The sequence below is a fragment of the Girardinichthys multiradiatus genome, chromosome 9 (genome assembly GCF_021462225.1).
Source record: "Girardinichthys multiradiatus isolate DD_20200921_A chromosome 9, DD_fGirMul_XY1, whole genome shotgun sequence".
In the NCBI taxonomy this organism is placed as follows: Eukaryota; Metazoa; Chordata; class Actinopteri; order Cyprinodontiformes; family Goodeidae; genus Girardinichthys; species Girardinichthys multiradiatus.
Genome location: NC_061802.1, coordinates 37997234 through 38018525, shown reverse-complemented (window position 1 = coordinate 38018525; position 21292 = coordinate 37997234). Strand labels below are relative to the sequence as shown.

General features: G+C 44.5%; 3 protein-coding genes across 9 annotated transcripts in view; 2 read left to right on the top strand and 1 right to left on the bottom strand.

Annotated features, from left to right (window-relative positions):
• The first annotated feature begins 1179 nt into the window (after nucleotides 1-1179).
• On the top strand, nucleotides 1180-5564 carry slc10a4 (solute carrier family 10 member 4). Its single transcript, XM_047375384.1, has 3 exons — nucleotides 1180-2376; nucleotides 2577-2787; nucleotides 4664-5564. The coding sequence occupies exons 1-3, from the start codon at nucleotides 1862-1864 to the stop codon at nucleotides 5186-5188; spliced, it is 1251 nt and encodes a 416-aa protein (XP_047231340.1). The 5' UTR covers nucleotides 1180-1861; the 3' UTR covers nucleotides 5189-5564.
• Nucleotides 5565-5680: 116 nt separating this feature from the next.
• Nucleotides 5681-7420, top strand: zar1 (zygote arrest 1). Of its 2 annotated transcripts, none has more exons than XR_007039713.1 (4): nucleotides 5681-6439; nucleotides 6772-6864; nucleotides 6962-7036; nucleotides 7106-7280. XR_007039713.1 is itself a non-coding variant. In XM_047375385.1 (4 exons), exons 1-4 carry the CDS (start codon nucleotides 5737-5739, stop codon nucleotides 7247-7249), a joined length of 987 nt encoding a protein of 328 aa, XP_047231341.1. In that variant the 5' UTR covers nucleotides 5683-5736; the 3' UTR covers nucleotides 7250-7420. The 2 variants fall into 2 exon arrangements, 1 of the variants encoding a protein (XP_047231341.1); XM_047375385.1 differs by having other exon boundaries at nucleotides 5683-6411; nucleotides 7106-7420.
• A 414-nt stretch (nucleotides 7421-7834) lies between these two features.
• fryl (furry homolog, like) overlaps nucleotides 7835-21292 on the bottom strand; it is an 80255-nt gene continuing 66797 nt past the window's right edge. For 5 of the 6 annotated variants that reach the window (XM_047375377.1, XM_047375378.1, XM_047375379.1 and 2 more), the window contains 5 exons: nucleotides 16185-16253; nucleotides 14332-14349; nucleotides 13483-13593; nucleotides 10226-10419; nucleotides 7835-8994 (listed from right to left, as the gene is read on the bottom strand). In XM_047375377.1, coding sequence (XP_047231333.1) covers nucleotides 8754-8994; nucleotides 10226-10419; nucleotides 13483-13593; nucleotides 14332-14349; nucleotides 16185-16253 — 633 coding nt within the window. In that variant the 3' untranslated portion in view covers nucleotides 7835-8753. The remainder of the gene's footprint in view (nucleotides 8995-10225; nucleotides 10420-13482; nucleotides 13594-14331; nucleotides 14350-16184; nucleotides 16254-21292) is intronic. The other variant, XM_047375383.1, reaches the window with a different exon arrangement.

Here is a 21292-nt window from a genome sequence, read left to right as displayed (position 1 = left end):
GATATAAAACTTTGGATATTCCTTAAGACTGCGACAGTTTGCAAAGGATGTGAATAATTTTGGACTTTTGTTCAAATGTAAATAAAAGCTGAGAAATGAGTTTTTCCATAATGATGCCTCTTGTAAATCATCGTATTATATTTTGGGAGATGCCTGTGTCATTTCTAATCCAAAAAAACGTGCTGGTTGAATAAAAGTAACTTTAGGTCAGGGGTATGAATACTTCTGGGCTTGCCTGTAACAACTCTATCAGTCTGTCATACGGCGATATATTAGAAAAACATCATTATGTATTCAACACACAAGACGTATTACGCACCAGGAGTTACTTCCTGGTTACCAGGAACAGCTTGCGATGTATCTGCAGAATGAAGAGGAGATTGAATCACAGAGTGGTGCAAACCGTCCCATCCCACACTGGACCTCAAAGACATGACGTCAGGACTCATATCCTCTTGAAGACTGATACCATGATCTGCTACAGCCGCTTTTTCTGAGGGCTGTGGACACATTTAATACAGATAGTTCTCATGGGTGCTGCTGGAAGGGAGGATTTATTGTGTGAAGCAAACTCTCAGGGGAGAAGATCACCATAATTCATTAGTATTGCTTAAGGTGTTTGATCCGTCAGACACACCCAGAGAACTTCAGTACCTGAGCGCTGTTTTAACAAACTAACGGACTTCACTAATGGGACAAAATAAATCTGGAAAATCTAAGGATTGATTTCTGGGAAGGATAAAGAACAATTGCACTTGTCCTGTAAAAGATTCATGCTTCTTGTAAGACAAAGTAGGCTACGATGAGGGAGTTTGTGATTTATTTTATAAATCTTCATGAATCCTTCTCATCGTTATTAGGGCCAGCAGCAAAGGAAAACATATTTCTCCATATCTGAGTTGTAAAAAACTTTGCTACCATCCAATTCCAATCTAGATTATGGATTATTAATTAAGCAGATGGTGAATGACAATTAGTTGGATTCATCCGACATCAGTCAGATCTGTTAAACTTTGTTTAAACCCCCTCATTTGTTAAGGATTACAAGAGTTTAAATTAAATATACACACCAGAGGTTCTTATTTATTTATTTTATTTCTAGTAACAAATATATAAGTATACTAGCAATAAACGCAGCTGGGTCATGTGGTATGGTATTTCCACTGCAAGATTTCACATATACAAAGTTTGTGTTTGATTGCGGTCATATTGTGGTGAGATCCATGCAGTATGACCTGAACGTTTCGCTTCAGCTGCACAGAACACAAGTTTACAGCAATGAAGAAGGAATTTGGTTAAAAATCGGCTAAATAAATATAACCGGAAAATTGCACGAGATTTGATCTGAATTGAAACAAAATAGCAGAACAAAGGGAGAGCACAACTAGCTGTTTTATGTGAGTAAATTGAGTTTATTGGATTTCATAAAAAGGTCTATATATAGCAGCTTTAACTCCTTTAACCAATCAACGACCAAGGCATGCGCGCTGCGTGCTCCATAAAGGTGAAGAGGGTCGTGCGTCATTCGCAAAAAAATAAAAACACGGACGAAGATAAGACAATGCGCAGAGGGACTGTCTTTTCCTTTTATTGTGAATGCGTGATCAAGGAACAGGAATCTGGCGGTTTTTGATTGTTTTAACCTTTGTAGCTGAAGCATATAAAGACCGTGCAAAGACTCCCGCCCTGCTGGATCCATCGCCGGCACCAGGCTGAGTCGCTTAAAGATCTTCTGTACCGTCACATCCCTCAGGATCAGATTCTTATTAGTGACCGCGCACCGCTAGGGGAATCACTTTACGCACAGGCACCAGCAGGCGCACAACGCGACCGTGGAGATACTAGATCCTCCTGTTGCGCCATGGAGAACTCCAGCGCACAGGCAGCTGCCATCGCGGACTTCATCTCGTACACTTTAAGGCAAACTGTGGATTCCCGGGGACAGAGTGTGATAGATGGGTTTTCAGTGACCGGTCGTGCCATGTTCCTTGAAGGCAGCGAACTCAGGACAGATGCTGGACTTGGATTTATGACCGCGCCCCACACAGAACCTCCTCACCTGGTACCTGCCTTCTGGGACTCCCCGCTCAGCCACAGCATCAATGTGTTCGTCGGACTGGTCCTTTGCTTCACCATGCTGGGCCTCGGCTGCACTGTGGAGGTGAGCCAGCTCGGGGAACATATCCGCCGACCCATCGGGGTGTTGCTGGCTTTGGTGTGTCAGTTTGTCATCATGCCCCTGGTGGCTTTTCTTCTGGCTTTAGCCTTCTCTCTGGATGATGTAGCAGCGATGGCGGTCCTCCTCTGTGGCTGCTGTCCTGGAGGGAACCTGTCAAATATCATGTCTCTGCTGGTGCACGGAGAGATGAACCTCAGGTAGATCTGGTGTACTCAGTGGGCATCAGAACGCGTCTTTCCTACATTTACGCCCAGAAATAAGAGCGAATAAATGACCTAAAGTACAGAATCTGATGATCGCTGTGTTCACTTAAAGTCATTTCTGCATGTCTGTCATCTAAAGTGAAGCCACAAACCGCGCATCCTATAACTGCGCTTCTGTCCTCTGCTCTCCCCAGCATCATCATGACCATATCCTCCACCCTGCTGGCGCTGGTCCTGATGCCCGTCTGTCTTTGGATCTACAGTCGGGCCTGGATCAATACGCCTGTGGTCAGTCTGCTGCCCTTCGGTGCCATCATCCTGACCCTGTGCAGTACTCTCATCCCAATTGGTCTGGGTGTTATGCTGAGATACCGCCACACCCGTGTGGCCGATGTTGTTTTAAAGGTAATGTCTGGTCCAGTTTTCAAAGTTTTCACTATATTTGGCTTTTCGTCTACAATAGCGGAGGCGCTTTGCTCTGGGTTCATGGGGACCAACTTTGCTCAAAGACGCACTGCGTACATTTCAGCGTTTGTCATTAGAAGTTGGGATGGGAAGAATGAGGGGAAAGTGACATCAGAGAAACTGAGTCAGGGAGAGCTCCTCCCTGCCGTTACTGATAAAAGTCTCACATGAAGAGATGCATCGTTATTATGTTAGTCTACAGAGAAGCAACGAGATCCAGCTTGAGATGAGCTGTCAGCAGTATTAGAGGACATAATCAAAACAGGATGGAGATCTTCACTGTCCAAAAGTAGAAAAACTCAAAATACAACAGAAACACTGCCTTCTGAAAGTATCCTTCACCTTAAACCACAAACTTCGATGCATATTATTTGAATTTATATGACAGACCAACAAAATAGTGCATCACTGCAAAGTGAAAGAGAAACAACGCATGATTTTTTTTTAGAAATAATCATCAGAAAAGTTTGGTGTGCAGAACTTTTTACTCTTCATTCATTCATTTTCTATACCGCTTATTCCATAATGGGTCGCGGGGAAGCTGGTGCCTATCTCCAGCAGTCTATGGGCGAGAGGCGGGGTACACCCTGGACAGGTCGCCAGTCCATCACAGGGCAACACAGAGACAGGACAAACAACCATGCACACACTCATTCACAGTCATGTTTTTGGACTGTGGGAGGAAGCTGGAGTACCCACATGCACAGGGAGAACATGCAAACTCCATGCAGAAAGACCCCCAGCTGGGAGTCGAACTCAGGACCTTCTTGCTGCAAGGCAGGTTCATAAAACCAAATGCTTTTAGAAGTCACCTAACAGTCCACCTGTGAGTCATTTATTTAACCAAAGGAGTTAGGAGGTGTTAAGAGACAGCAGACAGGTTTGGTATGAAACATGGTGGTGGAAAACTTGCTGTGGGGATGCTTTTCTTCACTACAGGGCAGTTCTGAAAGAAAACCCGTTAGAGGATGCAAAATACTTGAGATTGGGGCAGAGGTTCACCTTCCAGCAGGATGACCCTAAACATACAGCCAGGGATACAATGGAATAGTGTGGATCAAAAGTGGTGAGCTGGTGGTTAGTGAGCAGAACAGTTGCCCCAGAGAGGCCACAAGTACCCTGGTTCGAATCCCACAGCCAGCCACTCTGGGTCCCTGAGCAAGACTCAGCCCCAGAATGCTCCCTGGGCACCGCACAATGGCAGCCTACTGCTCCCTATAGGGAAGGCTTTAATGCAGAGGACAATTTCTTTGCAATGTGCCATGACAAAATAAAGATTATTATTAAACATTTTCATGTGTTGGAACAGCCCAGTCAAAGCCCAGATCTAAATCCGTTTCAGAACCAGAGGCAAAAAATTATGTTCATAGACACTCACTTTAAATCTCTCTCAGCATGAGCTGTTTTGCAAGGACGAATGGACAAAAATGTCCCTCTTTGCACGTGCAAAGCTGGTAGAGACAGTCCAAAAGACTTGCAGATGTATTCTCAGCAAAAAAGTGGTTCTAGAAAGTATTCAGTTAGGTTACGATAAATCTGGTCACCACAATTTTTAGATTTTTATTTGTAAAAACACTTAAAAAAAAAAAAAAGAAGGAACGATTTTCCTTCCACTTCCCAGATATGCACAGCTTTGCGTTGGTCTATCACATAAAATCCCAATAAAATCTACTGATGTTTGTAGTTCTATGTAACAAAATGAGAAAAATTACATTTATTGAATACCTTGGCAAGAAAAAAAACCAAAACAGATTATGTAGAAAGTTGCTTCCATTTTCCACCAAGTCAATCTGATCCAGTGATCCTCTGTCTTCAGGCATCCCTGTGGTCGCTGCTAGTCACCCTGGTGATGCTGTTCATCCTGACAGGAGTAATGCTGGGGCCGGAGCTGCTCGCCACCATCCCACCCTCTGTCTACGTGGTGGCCGTCCTGATGCCTCTGTGTGGGTACGCTGCAGGCTATGGCCTGGCTGTGCTGTTCGAGCTGCCCCCCAACAGCCGCAGGTCTGTATCCATGGAGACAGGGTGCCAGAATGTGCAGCTGTGCACTGCCATCCTGAAGCTGGCCTTCCCTCCACAGCTGATGGGTGGGATGTACATTTTCCCCTTGCTGTACGCGCTCTTCCAGGCAGCTGAGGCCGGCATTTTCATCCTGGCCTACAGGCTGTACAGGAAGGAGGTTCTGCATAAACCAGATCCCTTGATGAACGATGATGACACAGACATAACATATCAAAGGTTCCATGATGAGGACTTTGAGCCATCTTACGGTGCAGTTACAGTGAGTGACACAAACACCATCATGCTAGAGCCTTGTCCTCCTGATCCCACTCCTGTGTAATATCTCAAAAGCATATTTCTTTGCTGCTGACATAGCAGAAAATATGAGAACATTTTGATTGCTGTCACTCATTAAAGAAAAAAACAGACGGGGCAAAAGAATGTTTAACATTGATGTGATGCTGAAAAAGGGTGCTTTATGTCAAAAGCTTAATTCATTCAAGTTAATCACTGATGTGTATTAAAATGAAGCAACACTGTGGTTTCATGTGGAGTAAAAAAGCATTTACAATCATGTGTACGTTTTTAAAATAGAGTCATAAGGCTTATTTAAAAAAAAAAAAAAAAAAACATCTCTAAATTATCCATGTGCCAAGCTGATCAAACTGTATCTGTACATTACTGTATAGAACAATTAAAGACCTCTATGTAGTCTACCTGTTAGTCACATGTTTCCTGTTTTAAAGCTGAGCTGAACCCCAACACCTGAACCCAATCAGGCGTGATGGAGGGCTCCAGCTGTCCAATCTATTTAAATAATTACAACACGCTGGCTGTCCTGGTTGAGCAAAAAAAAAAAAAAAAAAAACAAACCCAAAAAACAAAACGATGGCAACATATGGCGAAGAGCCAGTCGACAGATACTTCTACTCATCTTACAACCCTTACATGGGCAGGTACAGCCGGTCCAGAGACGCGGGGTGGAAATATAAAGGTTACTTCTCTCACTATGGAGATACCTCTGACGCGTTTAACAACCACCAGCGCGCTCAGCTGAAGTCCATTTTGTCCCAGATCAACCCCAAACTCACCCCCAGGCTCAGGAAGGCCAACACCAAGGATGTGGCGGTACAGGTCAACCCGAAGAAGGACGCCTCGGTGCAGTGCTCCATCGGCCCGCGGACCCTACAGGCCATGAAGCGGGACTTCCAGCGCAGGAGGAGGCAGGAGCCCGCCACGCCCAGCAGCCCAAAGGCAACAGGTGGCGTGCGTTACCCCAGAACCCTGGCCGTGTACTCCCCAATAGCTTACCGGAGCGTAACGTCATTCCTAGTGGACGACAATAACAACAAGGATGCATCTTCTGAGGCGGTACCGACCGTAGAGCCCCACGGTGACCCGGAAGAGGGCACCGAGGGACAGGAGGAGGAAGGTAAAGCTGGTGAGGATGAGAAGACGGCGAGGTCTCCGGAACAAAATCAGAAGCTGAAGCCACAGATGAAGAGCGAGCTCGCGCCGCCAGTCTCAGAGGAATCAAAGACCAAGGCCCGCGTGCGCTTCCAGGTGAGTCAAGGCCCGCGTGCGCTTCCAGGTGAGTCAAGGCGCGCGCGGCGGCTCTAATGAAAAGCTTTACCACCGCAATTTATGACCTGTACTATTTACTAGCTGCATTTTATCTTGCAACTTCAAAGCGGCACGTGTGACATGTCTTTAAATGAAACTTATCACTGATGCTCCAACTGTCTAAAAAAAAATAAACTTGCTAGAAAACTGCAAAAAGCCTGTTAATTTGATACCTCCGGTTAGCAAATGAACTAGAACTTAAGAGCTATAACTTTAATTTGCTTAAAATTGAATATAGATTTTAAATGTACATATCGGCTGAATTTCTATAGTAATTATCTTCTACTGATTTGCCTTTAGTTCCTGGAACAGAAGTACGGATATTATCACTGCAGAGAATGCAATCTGCGATGGGAGAGTGCCTATGTATGGTGTGTTCAGGGCACCAACAAGGTGGGTAAATTCCTAAAATCACGCTTTGGAAATTTAATTGATTGGCTACAGTGTAATCAACAGGATTGTGTGGCTGTGACCCCCTTCCCTTTTCTAGGTTTACTTCAAACAGTTCTGTAGGAAATGCCAGAGGGGCTTCAACCCGTACCGTGTGGAAGACATCACATGCCATGTAAGTTTATTGCCTGCTTAAGTTCAAGTATTTTTCCCCACCCCTGCACATGCTGCTCTTGTTCTCTAGACTTGCAACAAGGCACGCTGCTCCTGTGCCCTGACGCAGCGACACGTTGATCCCAAGCGACCCCACAGACAGGACTTGTGTGGAAGGTGCAAAGGCAAGAGGCTCTCCTGTGAGAGCACGTTCAGCTTCAAATACATCATCTGAAACCCATTTCTACTTGAGGCAAATTTCAAAACATGCTCTGCTGGCAATCCTTGGCTCAAATGGCCACTTCAATGCAATGCACGAATGTTGTTTCAAAAACTTTATTTTTTTCATCTCTTTTGTTGAATCTGTAAGCACATGTCTTGCAACATAATAAACTGCTACCTTGCATTATGGATTCAAGTATTATTTTTGCATTAAGTGGTGTACCATCGGTCAGCAGCTGGTTAGACGTGCTCCAGGAAGTTGACTAAACTTGAGAAATCTCCTGTAGGAATGAGTCTTTATCTAGAGGACGCTGGTATGAAGGAAACTAAAAGTGACTCTACATTAACAATGATTTTACATGTACCAGATTCAGAGAGTTGGATTGTTTCTCAGCATGTAAGACCTTCAAGCTGAATTGTAGAAAAATTAACACTAAATCCAAAGCACAACCTGTGAAAAAGAATGCATATTGATGCAGCTTGGCTTTATTAAATGGTTCCAGCAGAAAATTTAACCGAAAGCTGGATGCCCCCCAAATGAGTAAAGCTTGTGAGAAAATGTCCTGTTTAGTCTGGAGTGAGTGACTCAAACCTGCTCTTGGCTTTCTCAGGTTAGCTTTATACATCCCATGTTAGATAAACAGTGCATTACATAAAATTACAAGGGGGGAAAATACTGGTTTTACACTATACATTTTCTAAAATATATACAGAGTACAATAAGTTATGCTTTCATAAGCTTTAGTGAGTCTGCACTTGTGTGCAATTAAATGCAATTAAATGCATTTGTGTATGAGCATCTCCCAATATATATATATAATCACACAGTCAAGAGTCTAAAGGCATCTACTTATTTGGTTAAAGAGGTGAGTTTTGCATGAAGACCTGCTGAAGGGAACCCATCTCAGAGCAATCAAACATTTCTTTATACACTCCCTGAAGGCAGGGGCTTTCCCCACAGGATCATGTTAAATATCTGAACATTTACAACCTAGGATGTTAGCTCTAATAAAAAATACATTTCTCAAAAAAATATTCTTGCAGTGCTTCTCTCTTTCAAGCATGCATTTGAAAACTCTATAAACAAGATGCTTCTGAGTTTGCTAATGAGTCTTGATGGTGTGTCCTTACATGGACTGTCGTACACGCTTCAACACCGACTCCCGGACCAAAACCTGAGGAGGCCACCACTCAGTGCGATGGGCTCCTCCTGGCCAGATCATGCAAAAAAAAAAAAAAAAAAAAAGAAACATTATCTGCATCCTCCCAATTTTCACCAGACACACCATCACATGAATTATTGCAACTGAATTTTGCAAGTTGGCTGAGTCTGGAAAAAGCTATGAGCTTTAAGCATTCATATGGGTAAATTATGAAGGTTAATCCATGAAGAGTCACAGTTATTCCCACGCATCCTTTAGCCCTTGTATGTGGAGTCTCTCTTGTCCTCCGGCCCCCTCTCTACATTGGATGTGAGGTGTGTGTAAAACAGGGGCCTGATTTCGGTCCGGTCCAGCTTACAGTCCTGTGCTGAATGTGGTCGTGTGAAGTTGGCATGACTGGGCCTGACTCAGAGCCTCACGGATCTGCAGGTTGAGCTCCATGAGGCGGGTGCTCGCCTGAGACAGGTCCCTGCTGGGCCCCACCACCGCCAAGCAGCCAGTCTGGCCCAATGTTTGGTGACGGAAGTAGATGTGCAGGAGGGTCTGAACTGCGTTGTCCTTCTCGTTGCCAAAGATGTCATTAGGCCACAAAGACCTAATGATAAAAGAAAGAGGGAATAATTACATTAACATTAGTAATCATAAAGAATTTATTTTACGCTTCTTCTTTAAGCACATTGATTCAAATTAGCTAAGTACAATCAAACAAACAAGGTAGTCCTTTTAGACAACTCTGGGCTAGGATATCAGAAAATCTGGTACAAATTTGACTTCAAAGCATCAGGAAAATATAGCCAAAGTGATCATGACATTAAGTTTAATGAGTCCTAACTTGAGTACAGATCTGGTGCTTCCCCAAAATCTTTGGAGGGAACTAAAGACTTTAGGACCAACGAAGTGAAATCCCAGCTGAGAAGCAAAAAGCTGTAATGTTGCTTCAGTCAAAATTACAGTAGCAAAGAAATGAACCATAAATTTAGACTTGGCATGATAGAAAACTTCATACTAGAATACTGCTTTTAGTTGGGATTGGCAAAAGTAATAATGTAATCAATTATGCATGTTTCTTTCACATTTTGGTCAGGTTAGAACCACAAACTTCAATGTATTTTATTGAGATTCTGTGTAACAATAAGATTCATAATCTCCTGTAAGACAAAATAATTCAGAATCAGAAGAATCAGAATCAGCTTTATTGGCCAAGATTGTGTGAGCAAAGGTTTCTGATACACTCTCACTTAATGGGTCTCTGTATATTCATGACTATTTACATTGTTATTTTTCCATTTTTTGTTTTCTACATATTTCCATATGTGTTTATTCACAGTTTTGATGCCTTCAGTGAGAATTTACGTACAATGTAAATAGTCATAAACATAAAGAAAACCATTAAAGGAGAAAGTGTGTCTACATTTTTGACGGGTGGTGTATGTCCTTAAATAATAATTTCATGAGTATTTTGCTGGAGGGAAAAAAGGCTGTTATACAAAGTATGGAATCAGGTGTGGTTAAGAAAGAAATGCTACACTCTTCTGAGTTTTATCTATAAGAAGAAATATTAAAAACGATGTATCGTTTTCCTTCCACTGCACAATTATGCACTGCTTTATGTTGGTTGAAAATTGAATATTCTAGTTGTAATGTGACAAGATGTCAAAAAACAAGGGCAATGAATAATCTTTCAATGCACTGCAACAGCAGTATATTATGATACATCAGAAAAATTGGGGTAAAAATACGCTAAATATGTTGTCTTAAATATAAACTGAAATTAGCAAAGACGAGTGTTTATTTTTTTTCTGTCAGTGCTGCTTTGTTCATCTTACCTAAAGATTTTGACCTGTGTGAGAGCAGAGCTGAAGTCTCTGGCTCTCAGCGTTTCAATCAGTGACTGGATTGCCGTCTCCGTATTGGTCTGGGCATTGTCTGACATGCACACATCCTCCTGGTTATCATTTCCTGTTTCTGCCTCGATCAGGCAGCTCTCCAGAATAGTGAGCTCCTCAGACATGTTGGTCACCTTGGAAACAGACAGAAAAAAACATCACTTATCTTTGCATCATAGCACTAAACAACACATGCAGACGTGCAACATAAAGCTAGGAGGTCAGCTGAATAAACCTGAAGTACATATTAACTGGATTATGTGACCCTCATCAATCTGTGGTGGCAGTGATCTAATTTGACCAAGTACCATAATCTGATTAGGATTTGATTGTAATTGAGGGCAGGCAGAGACCAACTGCCATGCAGATGTGGTAACAATTATTTATATAGCCTGAGTTCAAACTGCCTGCAAGTCTTCCAGGAAGCAGATTTCAGTTCACTGCTACGTAGTCTAAATGAGTCCAAGTAAGAGTCTATAAAAAACAGCAATGCAATTAGTTTTAGTTCATCTAACAATTAAACCAGTGGTGGAAAAAAAAAAAAAAAAAATCATGCTGGCTGACATGTGGTTAATCAACGGTGCATTGATTGCAGTTTCTGGCCGATTACCAATCTTTAAAAAGCCTCACCTGCTGATTCCAATTTTGGCCAGTGCCGATTTATTATATAACTGACACTGTGAGGTGTTATTAGGTCACAATACACCTTCAATGTTCCAATCTTATTTTATTGCAAAACATTAAACAAAATCGTTGAAACAATACAAACTTGTTTTAGCAGCACACGAGGCAGTGCTCTCAACTAGAAATAAAATATGTAGAGCATTCCAGTTCCTTTAGTCTTTCATTTTTCAAATTTTAAACAGAAACAAAAGTTGCACAATAGGTTAGACAAGTAGATCAAATCTATTGATAAGACTGGTTTAACATGTAAGCATCGGCCAATTACTGATTTCCAAAAATTAAAGAAATCAGGGCAGATCGATCGGCCGGCCAATCAATCGGTGCACCCCTAGTGTTAAGCCTCAGCTGGAAGAAAATGTCTGGTCTCTTCTAAATGTTAATGTGAAATTGAATCATATACTGCTGGTGAAATAAATATTGAACACATCAACGTTTTTCTCAGTAAATATATTTCAATATTTTTATGAACATTAAATTTACACAAGATGTCTGCTACAACTTAAGTAATCTTGATATACCTAGACATGAAGCCAAGTGTAATAAAGTGGAGTGGTACAGGGAATAAGTATTGAACACATGGGAAAAACAGATGTGCAGAAAGAAACCAGCAGAAATCTCTCAGTATTTAGATTGCATTCCCACTGTTCTGTGCAAATCATTATCAGCTGGTTTAATATCAAATCATAGCCTATAGGAAGGTTTCTCATTACTAAAAGTACTGCACACAGTAGTACTATTGACAAAAGCAAAGCAACCTTCACAAAAAAGCCTGACCACTGGAAATCCTACTAATCACAATTAGGGTTGGAAAAAGAAATCTATTTTTTGATGCACTGAGATGTGGACATGGACGAAGCTGACTCTTAATGTTAAATTTATGACCTAATTTTGGGTGAAAAATTAAGAAGGTGGACCTCTGAAGCGCATAAATGTGTCACCCAGACTGTTTATGGTTAATCTAGAGACAGATGCAAACAGAAAGTTCCTTGGATAAGGTCCATGCCATGTGCCAGATGTTTAACATTGAAAGGCATTCTTTTAAACGCAAGAAACAAGAGGAACTATATTACCTGAAGATGGAAGTAAAACAGCTGATCATTCCTTCCACTGTAAACTAGAAGCCCATCAAGCTAACAATGCTAAAGACTTCCTCTAACTCAGAAAAGGTGAAAGTTCATTCCAGCATTTACAATCAGGGCTTTTGGGCCATGGAGCAGTCTTTGGATATAACATACCACCTTAAAGATAATTACCTGAGACAGCAATCCAGACTCACTACAGCGAAACTAAACCATGGGACCGGATCACAAGCTGGTAACATAGCTTTAACATGTGATGCATGGAAAGCCATTCCCACAGAATCTTATGTCAAGGTAACTTCACCACAATAGCAGTTAGCATGTTGTGTGCTCCAAATGAGAGTAACGAAGCAGAAACGTATGTCTAACAGAGAAACAGCAGATGGATAAAAAGGATTTGGTCTTAGTTACAGTAGAACGTAAAGATCTATACACATGAGGGGTTGGGGTCAATGTTACATCAACTGATGTCTAATCGCATCTAAGCCTTCAGAATCGTAGTCAACATGCGCCAAGTACCTAGAGATTCCCACCCCTAATGGTTGTTGCTGCACTTCCAAACGTCCGAATGTTCCAGTTAGCGCTGCTGTAGTCATCGTTTGATTTTTGATTTTCACCATGAACCAGCCACAGCCAGGTGCCCCTTTTCAGATTTCAAACAGTTAGTCAAGAACCAAGGGACCTGGCAGAGAGCTTCATGAAGACCTGGAAATAGCAGGCAAAGTTTTTCCCATGTGAACAATAAGTAATGCATTCAACCGCCATGGCATCTATGCAGACTCAGCTCAAGACTCGACTGCTGAAGAAAAGATTCAGGCTTGTTTAAAATGTGCTGCAAAAGATTCACCAATCAATATGAAGATGAAACAAGTGCGGAGTTTCAACAAAGACAAAAGTCTCAAACACACAACTAAAGAAACTGATTTCAGACCAAGTAAAGTCAAACTATTTGAGTGACCCAGTCAATCACCTGACTTGTATCCAATTGAAAATCTATGGAAAGAACTGAAGATGAGGGAGCATAGAAACCTCCACAGCCTTTTAGGTTTGAAGATAGTTTGAGCGGAACAATGGATCAAATTCACACCTGAGCAACACATGTGACTAGTGTCTCCATATAGGAGACACCAGAAGTTGTCATTAACAATAAAGGCTTTGCCACAGAGTATTATATTGATTTCTGTAAGTGTGTTCAATACTTAATTCTCTGCTCCCTTTCAGCTCCTTGCCCAGGACTAATTTGTGTTGATTTTTTTGTATGTGAAGTACATATCCATGGCCCTGTTAGAAATATTTAAACTGAGAAAAACCTTATCTAATTTTCCCACCGTGGATTTTTTTCCTTTTTAAGATGTTTTTTGCCACTGGGTGGTGGGGTTTTACCAAACTTTTACCATTGTGGGACAATTCAGCAATCGCCCGTTACATTCTCACCTCCGCCTCTCTCTTCATGGTGTCCACCCTGCTGATAAGTTTACAGTAGGCCTGGAACAGCAGAAGCAGCTGAAAGTGCAACTTGTAGAGTCTCCGACACAACTCCAGCTCCTGCAGAGACAGACCCATAAGAAGCACGTTTCAGCACAACCTGCACTGATGTTGCTCTGATTGTCACATAGTTACATTGATTGGCAACCTGGGTTAGAGATGTGGGGAAAAAATTAAAATGCTTATCACGGGGTAGTGCAAAAGTATCATTCAGTTTGGGCCACAGAGGAAGAAGTGAGGAAGCAACTATTATGATCACTGATGAAATTTGGTTTGTCACCACATGGAGTGTTACTCCTATGAGACAGACAGAGCATGGCTGACAAGATGAACGACCCAACTACAATCTCAAAACCTCAGAAGCATGGATGAAAAAAAACTGGGTTTGCACAGATACAGAAATGGAAAAAAAATTCATGCAAACTGAAATTAAACAAAAAATATGCACTTGCTAGTTTAAGCTTTTTTGACAATAAACCTGAAATCACCTACACAACATTTAAGGCAAGACATCTTCATATTTGCAGACAAAAATCAATGCAGAGCACAAACAAACTGCAGCACTGATCTGACTGTCAACAGAAAACAAATATTACAATTCAAAAGAGAACGGAAGTATGTTTTGATTTGGCGGATGAGGAGGGTTGAACTGGGTTACATGGCGAATCAAAGCAGAAACAAAGATACAGAGACAAAGGTGGGTGGCAGCGGTGGCTAGATATGAGCAGAGAGATCAGATGGTCAGTGTTTGGTCTGAGTGGCATCATTATTCAAGTCTATAATATGAGAAGCACTTACTGCTAGATTTTCCATTTGCTAAGCAAGAAGGTGAGCATGTCACACACACACACACACACACACACACACACACACACACACACACACACACAACAAACAAAACAGAAGGAGAGAAAGACCAAGAATTAGTGAGCTTTAAACATGACAGCTGAGACATGGTGACCTGAAGGCCAAAGGGCAGTGGCTTTGTCATCTTCCCTGCACACGAAGGCTGGAAACATGTGAGCTGACTTTATCAGAGACTGAAACTATCTACATAACCACATACCAGCATGTGTAGAGAGTGAGGCAACAGATATGTTACAGAAGTTGCTAAACAGAGAGGAAAGAGTAGTAAAAGACCACTTGATATGTTGCTCTCAGTTTACTTCAAACTGTCAGTAGGTTTTGATGAAATGTGAGCATCTAGTCCACATAACGTGGCAGGGACCAAGGATGAACACAGTGCCTTGCAAAGATATTCACAACTCTTGACCTTTTCACATTTTGTCACGGCACAACTACAATCTTCAGTGGAATTTGTTTGAATTGCATGTGATACACCCTCACAAACTATAATTACAAATTATTTGTTTTTAGGTTTTCTTTATTATGACATCCATTGCAACTAGCTGCCTTTCAAAATCATCTTTTAAGTAAATAGAGTCCAGATGTGTGTAATTTAATCCCATTATAAATCCAGCTGTTCTGTGAAGGCATCAGAGGTTTGTTAGAGAACATTAGTGAACAAAGAGTTTCATGAAGATCGAGGAACACAGCAGCCAGGACAGGGAGAAAGTTGGGGGGGGGGGGTTTAAGGCAGGGATAGTTTCTAAAACTATATCCAAGCTTTAAACATCTCACCGAGCATTCTTCAGTCCAAATGGAAATGTAATGGAACAACTGCAAACCTATCGATACAGCTCTATCCACAAAAACTGACAGACCAGGCAAGTAGAGCTTTAATCAGAGAAGCAGCCAAGAAGCCCATGTTACTCTGGCTGAGCGGCAGAAATCCACTGATCAGGAGGGGGAAACGTTTGACAGGACAAATATCATTGATGCACCAAACAAATCTGGCCTTTATGGAAGACTGGTAAAAGGAAAGCCATAAGAAGTCCAAATGAGGATTTTCCATGAAACATGTAGGGGACATAGCAAACATGTGGAAGGAAGTGCTGGGGTCAAATGAGATCCAAGTTTACCTTTTTGGCCTGCATGTAACATGCTATGAGGGGTGGAAAGCTAACACTGCACATCACCCTGGACAAACCATCCCCACAGTGAAACATGGTGGGGGCAGCATCATTCTGTGGGGATGCCGGGATGTTATTTTTCAGGAGGGACAGGGACATCCAGGAAGAAAACCCGTCAGAGACTATAAAAGACCTAAGATTGGGACAGAGGTTTACCTTCCAGAAGGATGTTGAAGCAAAACCTACAGCTACAGCTACAATGGAATGGTTTTAATCAAAGACCTCTATCAAACTGAAAATCTGTGGCAAGACCATAAAATTAATTTTAACAATTGATCTCCATCCAACCTGACAAACCATTAGTCCCTAGGTGTGTAAAGCTTGTAGAGACATACCAGAAAAGACCTGCAGCTGTAACTGGAGCAAAAGTGGTTCTACAAAGCATTGACTAAAATGCCACAATTTTCAGATGGAAGGAAAACTTGAGCATCTATTACGTTCCTTCTGCTTTGAGTTGGTCCATCACATCAAATCCCTGTAAAAGTCTGCAGCTGTAACGTGTCAAAATGTGCAGCTGTTCAGGAGGTGTGAACAGTTCAGCTAAGCTATGCCCGTGTAGAGCGATCAGAAATTTACAAACCCAAACAAACTACCAAACCAGTGAGCATTCATTCCTACCTGTGCATGAGTGTTTGGTCCCTGGCTGCAGTCTTTTGTCCCAAATGTTTTCCTGCAGTTTTCCAGCCACTACAGGGTTGAGGATACAGACACGAGAGAAAACACAGGTAGAAGAAAATTTAGCTTAAAAGAAAAGAGAGGGAAAGTCCAGTAATAAAAAAAAAGAACTTTACATGAGTTGTTTTCTGCTACAAATATGCATTCAGATTAGTGTGAGTACAGTACAGGTTGGTTGAAGCAGAAGATTTAATAAGAATTTCATACTTAGCTAATTAAAGATAGTCTGTTCCCGAGGATGGGGTGGTATCTGGCCCTCCAGGGAACGTTGCTGTCTTATTCGATTAGTGCTCTGCATCCCAGAGCCCTCTGCAATCTCATTTCTCTTACTTCCCCTCCCCCTTCTTTGCCTCTCCCACCACTCACAGCTTTTCCTGTCTGGCCTTCTGTAACTGATTTAGGGGAGCTCGGAGTTATTTTTATCTGTCAGAGCAAGATGATGCAGCCAGTAACGGCAGCAGAACTTTAGGTTAAGGATTTAACCCCGGTTCTCTGAAACATGAGTGAGGTATTTCACTATGGGACACGCCTCCAGCGCCTGTCCCCCAGAAGCTCTATTACATTACGCCAGTCTTGACTGGCAGGCGGAAGTGACGTCCGCTCCCATGGGAGGACTTCCTCCCAGTATAAAAGTCGACGTCACGTAGGTGATCTTTAGTTTAATAAGCACACCTCTTCCTCGCTCCCTGCAAGGAGGGTGATCTGGTGAGATACCTCACTCATGTTTCAGAGAACCGGGGTTAAATCCTTAAGCTAAAGTTCTCTTTCAACATTCGTTTCGGTATCTCACTATGGGATATTTCTGCTCCCGTATTGCCAGATAAGCTCACTCGAAGACCAACAGATTGCATCTTGCATTCATGGCAATGTGGAACCCACACCCAGAACCGTGTGAGCCAGTGTGGGCCTGGTGACATCCAGTTTATAGAAGCTAGTGAAGGTGTGAGGGGTCGCCCAGTTGGCAGCCTCACATATTTCCTCCACAGGTATACCCTGGAACAATGCCCAGGATGATGCCACAAGTGTGGAATGAGTGGAATGAGCCCGCAGACCTGCAGGGGGTGCAAGGCCTCTGCTCTCATAAGCCATAATAATAGCCCCCACTACCCAATGCGAAAGACGTTGCTTTGTGAGAGGCTTTCCTTTATGTGATGAAGCCCACGACACAAACAGCTGCTCTGATTTACGAAAATCTGCTGTTCTTTCCACATATAACCGCAGAGCTCGTACTGGGCAGAGCGTATGCAGTCGTTCATGCTCCTGAGAGGAGAATGGTGGTGGGTAGAAAGCCATTAATTCAAGGGCACGGCATGGCAGAGCCGTAGCAACCTTAGGTATAAAGGCAGGATTAGGTTTCAGTAAAACCCTTGACTCACTCAGAAACTGCATGCAGGACGGGTTAACTGAGAGCGCTTGAATGTCACTCACACGCTTAGCAGAGACCAGAGCAATCAATAAGACCGTTTTAAAGGAAAGCACTTTGAGCTCAACCTGCTGCAACGGTTCGAACGGTGCACGTGACAACGCATCGAGTACCATAGGTAAATCCCATGAAGGAGTGAGGCTCCTCGACACTGGACGGAGCCGTCGTGCACCTTTCATGAATTTACACACCAGGGGGTGCTGCCCCACTGTTTTGTCACCAAAGCCAATGTGACAGGCTGAAATAGCAGCCAGGTACATCTTCACAGTGGAAAAAGCCAAGCCTTTATCCAACAGTGCCTGCAGAAAAGTTAAAACGTCCGACACAGGGCTTTGCATTACGCTCACCATAGGTTTTGCGCACCAACCCACGAATGCCTGCCATTTACCCTTATACACGTTACGCGTGGAAACGGCCCTTGCATTTTGAATTGTGTCAATAACGTTCTGGGGAAGCCCACTGGCAGCCAGATTTAACCCCTCACAGGCCAGGCCCATAGGGCCATGCGCTCTGGATGCGGATGAAATATTTCTCTGCGTGCCTGCGTCAGGAGATCTCTGCGGAGGGGAAGCCGCCATGGCTCACCGTGTAGCATCTGAAAAATCTCTAAGCTATAAGAATGAGTGAGTGTTTTCCCTCTCGCACCCTGGCGAGAGTAGGAATGATCAGTTCCAGCGGGGGAAAGGCGTACAGTAGGGCCGGCGGCCATTTGTGCGCTAGAGCATCCAGCCCAAGCGGAGCTTGTTGCTCTGTCAGTGAGAAAAACATCGGACACTGAGCGTTTTCCCCTGATGCGAAGAGGTCGACCTCCGCTCGGCCGTACCTCTTCCATATCTGGGTCATCACCTCGCTGTGGAGTTTCCACTCTTTGTAGCGGGGATTGCCCCTTGACAGCAGATCCGCGCCTCTGTTCATTACCCCTGGCACGTGAGTCGCTCTTAGCGACAGCAAGTGTGAGCTGGTCCAGATTATCAGTCTGCATGCCAGCTCGTGTAAATGACGTGAGCGTAGACCCCCCTGTCTGTTGATGTAAGCAACCACTGTTGTGTTGTCCGTTCTGACCAAAACATGGTGCCCTTTGATAAAGGGCAGAAAGTGTCTCAGTGCCAGCATCACGGCCAGGAGTTTCAGACAATTTATGTGAGCCGTCTGTGTTTGTGGACTCCAAACGCCGTTTACCATCATCCCCTCGTGAGTGGCTCCCCAGCCTGTCAGCGAGGCATCTGTGTCAGGATGGTTCCCATAGTAACGCCGGTGTTGAGAAAACCGGGACGCTTCCACGGGCTCAGCGCGCGTGCACATATGAGAGAAACCAGGACGCTGCGGTGAGCATGGCGTGTGGGGCTCAAGCTGAGTGACGCCACCCACCTTTGAAACGGGAGCATGTGTAGACGGCCGAGTGTGATAACCGCCAGCGCAGACGCCATCAGACCCAGCAGTCTGAGGCATAACCTGAATTTCACCTGTGTGCCTCTGCGAAAGAGTGCCAGACAAGCCTGAAAGGCTTTTACTCGTTCCGCTGAGAGGCGCGCTCTGAACTCGACTGAATTCAGGGACAGGCCAATGAAGGTGATTGTTTGTACTGGGGTTAAAATGCTCTTTTCCCAGTTTATTGTGAATCCCAGGGCTGTCAGATGTAAAGTAAGCATCTCGGCATGCGTCCTGAGCTCCTCTAAAGACTGAGCTGCAATCAGCCAATCGTCTATATACGTCACCAGACGCATCCCCCTTTCCCTCAGAGGCGCGATGGCTGCCTCGGTGCATTTCACGAACACACGTGGGCTCAGTGAGAGGCCAAAAGGAAGTACCAGGTACTCGTATATCTCTCCCTGAAACGCAAATCTGAGGTATTTTCTGTGAGGGGGGTATATAGGGATATGGAAATATGCGTCTTTCAAGTCTATGGAGACAAACCAGTCTCCTTGACGTGCAAACTTTATCAGAGCTGCGTGTGTTAGCATCCTGAACGAATACCGTCTCAGATATGTGTTCAGAGCCCGCAGATCCAATATCGGTCGCAGACCCCCGCCCCTTTTCGGCACGAGAAAGTATCTGGAGTAAAACCCGTCTCTGCTTTGCTCCTGCAGTACCAGCCGGACAGCTCTTTTGTGCTGCAGGGAAATTATTTCCTCTTGCAGGACGCGAGCTGACTCTCCCCGGGCGTATGACTGTACTACGCCCTTGAAACGGGGTGGGGCTGTCACAAATTGGAGCCTGTATCCCTTGGATACAGTCTTTATCACCCAATCTGACGCTCCACACGCTCGCCACAGCTGAGTGTTGTTTGCCAGTGGACCTAAAGGTGCTTCCGTGTAAACACTGCGCAACACCGGCTGAGGGATCTGCTGTTCTGCTACAACTGCTAGCTGCGCTCGTCCCAGGTCTGCTTCTTCCACAGAAAAAACAGCCTGATGTGTTAGAGGTAGGGTGAGAGCTCCCCCTTGTGGCCTCATGTGCAGCTGTGGCAAGGGTGGAGGGAGAGCTCCAGCCTGCCGCTGTGCCAAAGCTGGAGCGAGAGCTCCCCCTTGTGGCCTCATGTGCAGCTGCACGGCCATGTCCTGTCCTTGTGTTATTTTTAACATATTTTTCATGTTTTTTTGTTGTGGCTGCGCCCTCGGCTCCAGGCCTGGATGCGTGCCAGAAAACAACTTTATTGAACATGTTGTGAAGGGGGAAGGTCGTGTTTTTAGACACTGGCATGTGTTTGTGCACTGGTGTGTGCTTTCTGGCCACAGCTGCGGCTCCACTGAGCTCTCGGTGGCTTTGATCCTCCTCCGCTTGGATCGGCTCTGAACGATGAGCTCCAACGTCGGCTCTGCAGGCCGTTTGAGTTGCCTTGAACGTGGCGTTCTGAACTCGAACTGGGACAGGACGTGTCCTGGTAGGGGGAGTGCAGGTGTCTGGCAGATCCTGCTCTCCCACCCCGAAGACGGCTCCCTAGGTAGCGCGCCTCTTTTTCTTTGCGCTCACAGTAGCGGAAGGGGTCGCTTGGTTCCCCGGCGTCGTTGGGGGATCGAATGGCTTCCTTCCCCAAGCACCTTTGAGCTCGGTTTGTTTCCCAAGGTCCGCTGACTGCGGCTGAGGCTGGCGTTTGGGGATGCGGTAGGCCGGTCGAGCCGCCGCTTGAGCGAACGGCACACGGGGTGCTGGAGGGGGCTGCGCTTTCCTGGGCAGACACAGCTTTAGCGCTTCACCTTCCCTCTTCTTTTCCTCACAGCGTTTTTGCATGGCTGCCACAGTGGGTCCGAATAAGCTCTTCGGGTCCACGGGGGTGTCGAGGAGCTGGTTCTTTTCCCTCTGAGACAGGCTAGCCAGGTTCAGCCATCTAGCTCTCTCCTGAGTGACCATCAGGGCCATGGCTCTCCCGGATGCTTGGACAGCGCTTCTGTGGAGACGCAGGCATAGGTCTGTCACCACGCACAACTCGTCCCACAAATCGGCCATCGGTGTGCCAGTCATCTGCTCCTGTGATTCCGCTTGGTAAGCGAGGAGAAGAGACGAAGCGTTTAAGGCTTTAACAGATGCAGCCACCGCCTTGTAGCTTTTCTCATTCAGAGTGGACTGAAAAGAGTCAGCTTTGAAGGGAAGGGTGGGTCCTGCCGCTGTCATGGCTGACTTCTGCGATGGG

What these genes read in the sequence shown, in the direction of transcription:
- slc10a4 (XM_047375384.1), top strand. Translation starts at nt 1,862, where the DNA reads ATGGAGAACTCCAGCGCACAGGCAGCTGCCATCGCGGACTTCATCTCG. An exon ending in CACGGAGAGATGAACCTCAG is followed by an intron (nt 2,377 to 2,576) that starts GTAGATCTGGTG and finishes TGCTCTCCCCAG; the next exon opens with CATCATCATGACCATATCCT. An exon ending in TGGCCGATGTTGTTTTAAAG is followed by an intron (nt 2,788 to 4,663) that starts GTAATGTCTGGT and finishes CTCTGTCTTCAG; the next exon opens with GCATCCCTGTGGTCGCTGCT.
- zar1 (XM_047375385.1), top strand. Translation starts at nt 5,737, where the DNA reads ATGGCAACATATGGCGAAGAGCCAGTCGACAGATACTTCTACTCATCT. An exon ending in GTGTTCAGGGCACCAACAAG is followed by an intron (nt 6,865 to 6,961) that starts GTGGGTAAATTC and finishes TCCCTTTTCTAG; the next exon opens with GTTTACTTCAAACAGTTCTG. An exon ending in TGGAAGACATCACATGCCAT is followed by an intron (nt 7,037 to 7,105) that starts GTAAGTTTATTG and finishes CTTGTTCTCTAG; the next exon opens with ACTTGCAACAAGGCACGCTG.